The 7,055-nt window shown below is 41.2% G+C and overlaps 1 protein-coding gene across 1 annotated transcript in view; it reads right to left on the reverse strand.

Annotated features, from left to right (window-relative positions):
* Positions 1-312, reverse strand: part of LOC140334521 (uncharacterized) — a 12,342-nt gene extending 12,030 nt beyond the window's left edge. Inside the window, exon 1 of the mRNA XM_072416791.1 lies at positions 245-312. Coding sequence (XP_072272892.1) covers positions 245-287 — 43 coding nt within the window. The 5' untranslated portion in view covers positions 288-312. The remainder of the gene's footprint in view (positions 1-244) is intronic.
* Between the last annotated feature and the right edge of the window lie 6,743 nt (positions 313-7,055).

Genomic DNA, 7,055 nt, shown 5'->3' on the forward strand with positions numbered 1-7,055 from the left:
TTTTTTTTGTATTGATTTGTCTACAGTATCGCTCTCTGTTTTTAAAAATCTATCACTCAATCTTTCTATCTTTCACCTGCCCAGAAAAAAGACAAAAAAGAAAGGAATAAAAATAAAATGAGCATTACAAATAACTTAAGGTGTCTGACATACAAATGCAGCTAAATACATATCTTGTTTGTGCAGGGAACATTTTCAGAGACAATATCATTGTCACCGCTGAATGAAGGAACAGGTTACCTACCATGCAGATAAATATAAAACACGATCAGAATTTTGGCTGTCATGATCTTTTGCAGGTTACCAGTAGCAGATTAGACCATTTATTTGTGTGATCTGTGACTTCCTGCTCTTCTCACATTTATATTCTGTATGTAAAACATCCTGTCCTTTACTAGTATCAGAAGGGCTGATTTTCAAGTTTTGCAGCTATGAAAATATGGCTAGTTAGGTTTCCTCCTTTAAATCCAAAGTACCAATTCTATTTCAAATCATTATATCTCACACCTTCAGATCACAACATTTGTTTGATCACACATAATATAGTTATATAAATGCTGGTTATAGTTATATTGTTAGGAAACAAATCCTAAGTGTCCTTAGAACTGAGCAGTATAAATATCTTTCCTGTCCAATGTTTCAGATCTGGTACAGATCTCAATGTTCTCAGGAATGATAAATATAGATCAAGGTTACAATCAATGACCAATACAGATTACAGCAGTGATTATTATAGACCTAAATGTTGCTAGCATTGACCATCGAACTGATGGCTCTCAGTAACCCCAGCAGTCATCAGTATAGTTCTCAGTGTCCTCAGCAGTCACAAGTATTGCTATCAGTATCCCCTAAGCCAGGGGTCGGCAAACTCCGTCCTTTAGGCCAGATACGGCCTAGCCGGTAGTTCGTTCTGGCCTAACCCCCCCTGGCCGATCCGGCCTAATGCGGGCGGGTTGCTGGCCGGATCTGCCAGGGGGGCGTTAGGAACTACCGGAGCCGCTGGAGCTTCCCTATTTACCACGGCTGGCGTTGATACTTCCACGGCCGCGGTAAATAGGGAAAGCTCCCTGAAGGGAAATCACCATAAAATGATGACATCAACAATTCGCATTAGCAATATTATTATATCTGTTTATATAGATAGATTGCAACTAATAAGAAATAAAACTTTTCTGTTTCCATACATTGGACCCCATGTGCTTTATTACAATACAGGCAGATCATGATTGTCAGGGATCAGACGGTTTCTGTACATAATTTACCGAAAACTAGAATCTGTGGTCATGTATTATGCTGAGCCTCCATGATTAAAGATCATAAATCAAATGAATGGAAGGGGAGGGCCAGAGACATTTTGGCTGGGTAGGAAAGAACTAGCCAAGAAATGAGGTCTGTCAGACTTGCTCTAGCTGAGCCTGATTTATTAAAGATCTCCTAAATGGAGATGATAGACATTCATGGGAGAACCTGGGTGACCCAAAAACCTAGACTGGATTTTTTAAAATTAATTTGATATTGTGATCTGGGCTTTGTCCAGTAATGTTCCTGCAACTTTCTTAGCCTTACTGGATAATCTATAAGCTAATCAAGCCTTCTTTTACACAGGGCTACAGAGTGAGCTTTGTGATTGGTCTAGCCCTGTAAAAGGTGTGCGAAAGGAGTATGTGCGTCTGGGAAACTATATTTAAACTCCTTTTAACATCCATTTACTGAGTTGCACATCACAGCTCAGTGTATATTATCAGCACAATTCTGTGCCCAGATGAAGTAGCTCCTATGTTCATGCATTGGAATTATGCCCTCCTGACTTGGCAAATAAAAATGGCTGAAGAAACCAAACCAAAAAGAAAAGTACCAGAAAAACATACCAGAGGATGACAGATGCTAAGAGATATTTCAGCCATCACAGCGCTGGAGGGGGCACTTTCTCAGGTAAGTGTGCCACAATGAGTAAAAAAAGGCAAACTCTTGGGTGCAGGCAGCTAAGTTTAGTTCTGTTTAAAGGAATAGCTTTTTCTTTGCCCTGCATGGACATAGAACAGATTAATAAGTCATATGTGATAATAATCATAATTATTTATGACTTTGTCATTTAAAGAAGTTATATTCATTTATTTTTCATATTTGTTATTGTGTTTCATGTAGAGGTTTGTAGATTAGCTACAACTGTTGGGTCTTATAAACCGGTTTTCTTATCACCGTAGAAAGGGGAACCAATTGTCAATGACAAGTGTTGTTCCTGTGTCCATTAACAGGGTTTTGCACCCATTGAGATGTATGTTTCATACGGAATAAATACCAGGAGAATCAGGAGGTAGGGAGATCCTGCCATTGGGGTTTTTTGAGGAGTCTGTGAGGCCAGACAATCTAGGGGGCCTTGGCCCATTCTACTTGGGAACCCAGGTAGGCAGAGAAGAGAGAAAAAGCTTCTTGTGGCATGATACACTTTAGAGTTCAGTAAGTTCCCATGTTGGGAAAGGGAACCCACGATAGGATTCAGTATAGGATAGGAAACCACAAGTGCTGAAGAAATACAGACTGTCATGAAATGGGTTATCTACCTTAGCCCAGAGCTCATTAGGGATTATTGTCCACAGGTGTGGATCTGTTACAAAAGCCTGTTAGTCCCTTAGCCTAGGGTTGAGGATATAGAGAGACTTTTGACTGTTCACCAGATTGTGAGTTGTTATCCTGAAACTCTGAACCCCTGTTCCTCGCTCCTGTTAATTGTGTTTATCAATAAACCCCCCAGATATTAACTGTGTGTTGATTCCGCCCCATCTCAGATGAGAACACGTCACAAACCAGCCACTCCTATGAAGCTTAGTGTTACATATGCATAGGTTGGTGCTGGAATGAATTGTCTTCTATGATCATGCACAGGAGTTAGACCATTCGGAACCAGACCAGGGGTGTAGTGGGGCAGGCACGGGTGGGAGTGGGTGGGAGCGCTGTGCCCTCACTTTTTCGAGAATGGGCACGTGTGGTGGCCAGAGCTGCAGACCATGTCTCCGGTATAGATTTGCAGGCTCAGAGCGGTGGGCAGGTTGTCTCTCTGAACACAACCCGTGAGCTCAGGCTCAGACCTGCGATGGGAGAGTGGGCAGGTTCTGGTATCATGATGTCACTCTGGGGGGAGTTTCTTCCCCTATGAGTGACACATAGGCAGGGGTGAAGTGGTGTGGGTACCGTGCCCCCTCTTCTTTTTTTACGACTACACCCCAGTGAGGAGATCACTATAAAACCTATATGTGATATTTTTTGCCAGTGGAGTTTGTGGGTAATAAGAATAGAACAATTCATTACACCAGGTCCAGTTATAAAAAAAACTTTGGTATACCAAATCAAGTGCCATTTGGTTTCCTCCAACTCAGTAACAGGAAACAGAATGACTGACACTTTTGACCATTTTTTAGCTTGATTATGCAGAAAAATAGGTCAATACAATTATTTGTAGATAAATATAAACAATCACCATTTATCTCAGTTTTGGAGTCAATCCTGAGTTCAGTTGTCTCCAGTGAAGAGCACTGTTAATGCTAGAGCATACACAATACAGTTTAGACAATTGTCCTGTACCAGACTGACAAATTTTATCTTCTATTAATGAAACAGAATAATGATTCTGTCTGAAAACGGTGTCAAGTGGCTGAGGTCTTGCTGTACACTTGATGAAATTTTAACCACGGGTCTTCTATTTTAGGAGCATGTTTACGTTTTTTTGGCCCTTTTCTCTACAAACAAGAAACTGCATACTTAGCATCCAGTATTTCCATAGCTGAAAATCACACTGCTTGTGATTACACTAAAACTGGCACTAAATTGCAATAACCAAGAAGCTGCTCATCTAATCATTATACAATTCATTATAAAATGTATTTAACACCCCACTCTGTCCCTCTCTACTGATTTCCTCTCCAGCAAAACAGTGCTGCTTCCCTGACTCCCGAAACTTTGCCCATACATTGTGTATAAGGAAAGCGCAATTGGGAGATGAAATTTTTGGACAGTGTTGTTGCTACAGACCTATGGGTCCCGAAATATGTTTATGTAAAATATGGATCCAGCAACCACACTTTCTGCTGCAACTCTAGATACCATTTACACGTTAGAACCTTCAGTGACAGACCTGAATAATGACAGGCCCACCTTAGTGCAGACCCCCAGTCCCCTTTCAGTTCAACCCCCCTCAGTGCATATTCCCTTCAGTGAGGGATTCACTCAGAACCAGTACAGGCCCCCTCAGTGCATAATCCCCCCAGTGAGGGATTCACTCAGAACCAGTAACAGGCCCCCTCAGTGCATATTCCCCTCAGTGAGGGATTCACTCAGAACCAGTAACAGGCCCCCTCAGTGCAGACCTCTCTTTAGTGACAGACTACCTCCCCATTCCACAACTCTCTCTCTGTGTGTTTTAAAATTTCACTTTGCATGCTTTATTTTATAAGCTTGTGCAGGAGAATCCTCTGGGAACTGATCCATGCTGTTCATGCAATGATTTTTGGGCCGTTGCCATCTGAGAGCAAGGAGACCAGGGGTGGTCCGCAGCTCTGGCCAGTGCACCCCCCAGCGGAGTCAGTAGAATAGGGTCATCTGGAAAATGAATGGGTGTTTGCTACTTAGTTTGAAGTCAGGAACTTCAATTCCCATGTTTGCCTTCCCTCTATTGTCCTATGTCCTGTGTTTTAGTCTGTACAGTATGCTCCCATCAGCTTTGCCCAGCCCCCTTTCTGTACCCCCCCACTGTAAATTGGGCAATCTGAGCAGACCAGTGCATTTACAGAAGAAGACACCAGACAATTCAGATATCATCCGGCTTTATTGCTGGGGGAAATTTTTTGTCCACTGAAACCATTGCTGGTGCAGTCCTTCAGGTATTTAGTGAAGTCCCTAACCACATTGCTTGTTGTTTTAAATGTGGTCTCTGTCAGCAATGCTAGGGGTATGCATTCTCAGGCTCCATGCACTGGATAGTAATCCTAGAATTTCCAATTCTAGCCCTAGTGATTCCCTTCATTTCAATCCAGCGGTAGATTCAGGTTCCCAAACTCTTCATTATGTTATGCCGCTACATATACAAGTGGAGCACTGTAGTTCTATGTAAATACTCCCGTTGGCAACTGTTTCTTGGTAATAGGAATAGAGACAGCTGCAGATGTACATAGACATCGGCCATCTCACCAGTCCTGCAGATCTCTGCACTGTGTACCCCTACTGTAGTATGAGGCAACATTTTTTAGCCAAGGGCAAGGGCTTTTTTAGTACTGTGCAACACTGGATCACTGTCCCTCGGAGACACTGTGCAACCACTGACACCAATGCCAGAAGTTATTTTTTTGTCCACTGGCACTATTACTGTTTTTTTTTTATTGAGCCTCCAGTTCTGGGGGTTAATATTGTACTCATTAAAACCAATGTTTGGGAATATTTTGTTCACTGATTCAATTGCTTGGGTAATGGGTTTTCTGTCCACTGACATAAAAAAAAATTATATTCTTATAATACTATATATAGTAACTGGATGAAATATATGATGCAGGATTTGCAGGGTATTTGGCATCATCTTTCCCAAAACGGGATTTAAGAGCCTGGATGAGGCTTTCAGTATTTGTATTGTTGTAGAATTATGGCTTTTTATTTGAATATCAAGGCCCAGAGTGTCCTGGAAGGAATGGGTGGGCCAGGTACTCCATGCTGCTTCCAGTTCTGGAATTAAGGATTGCTGAGAAGCCCCTGGCTGATGCTAAAAAAATGAACCTGTCCTTGACATTTGGAGGTGAGGGAGGGAAGGTATAGCCTGAGACTAGGTGGCGAGGCTGTGTGAGCCTAGGAAGCCTCCCAAAGTTTAGACCCATGGGACCAATACCCCGATGAGTATGTCAGTCTCTGCAAGCTGTAATGCTGAAGGGAGCATGTTGACTGAGGAACCCATGTTTTTTAGGTCCTAGAGCTGAAAAAAGTGTGTACCAGGCAACCACCTGGCGTAGCGTAGCATATACTTATCTGTGGGACTGTGGGACTGTGTGTTCTACTAGACTAAGCCATTTTGTGTCCATTTAGTTCTGAATGCAAGCTATTTTAATTTATGCCTGAGTCTAAATAAGTGGACTTTTCTGAAGCACTACAGTGTCCTGCGATCAGCTGATCCCCCTAACTTCAAAATATATTAATATATATATATGTACCAAAACTGGGATAAATATTGCATTCACTGACAATGACAGGACTTGCTCTGACATTCTCTTTCATGTTGTATTTACTAGCTAGTAATGGAAGGGCACTGCTACATACTTCTGACCAATACTATCTATACACAATGATACATTACACATTCCTGACAAAATGTTTTATTGTTTTAAGAGTCTAACTTGGTCATTGGGAGACTGTTTTAACATTTTATCTAAAGATACACTCAAAAATAGAGTTTGCTCTCTGAATATAGTCAGTGTACAGAAGAGAATATATCAAAGTATAATTTCATTTTACTAGTCTAATAGTGAACAGTCAATGACAGCCTTTTCTAGCAGGAGCAGACCTTGTAACATATACAAGTTTATACACACGCAAATAAATAAGTATATATATTCCAGTAGTGGTGGCTTCAAGGAGGGATCTTTGTTCTGTATTTGTTAATAATCTACTTCCTAAACCCATAAAAAATTACAAAAATACCTTTGGGCCTCTTTGTACCCCTTGATTCAGTTTTATTATACTAAGATTAAACAAAGAGTACTTTGGTTTACTCTATTGGGCAACAATGAGTCCAATAACAAAAAATAAATGTTCTCTTTATCATGTAAGGGATTCTAGATTACTTTTAGGTGCCCCAACTCATAAAACATTGTTGGCCAAAAGATTGTAAGCCAGTCGCCATGCCAAGGTAGACTCTTTTAGGGCAGGACCTCCACTACACTATCACTAACCTGCTCTAAATGATGCTAGTCATCTTATTGTCCTCTCCCATTCCCTCTATGTTTGTGTATACGTATTGAGTGTAGACGTCGGCCCTAATCTACTAATATTGCTATGATTAGTGAAGGATTTATATTTCACAC

Source organism: Pyxicephalus adspersus, chromosome 7 (genome assembly GCF_032062135.1).
Source record: "Pyxicephalus adspersus chromosome 7, UCB_Pads_2.0, whole genome shotgun sequence".
In the NCBI taxonomy this organism is placed as follows: Eukaryota; Metazoa; Chordata; class Amphibia; order Anura; family Pyxicephalidae; genus Pyxicephalus; species Pyxicephalus adspersus.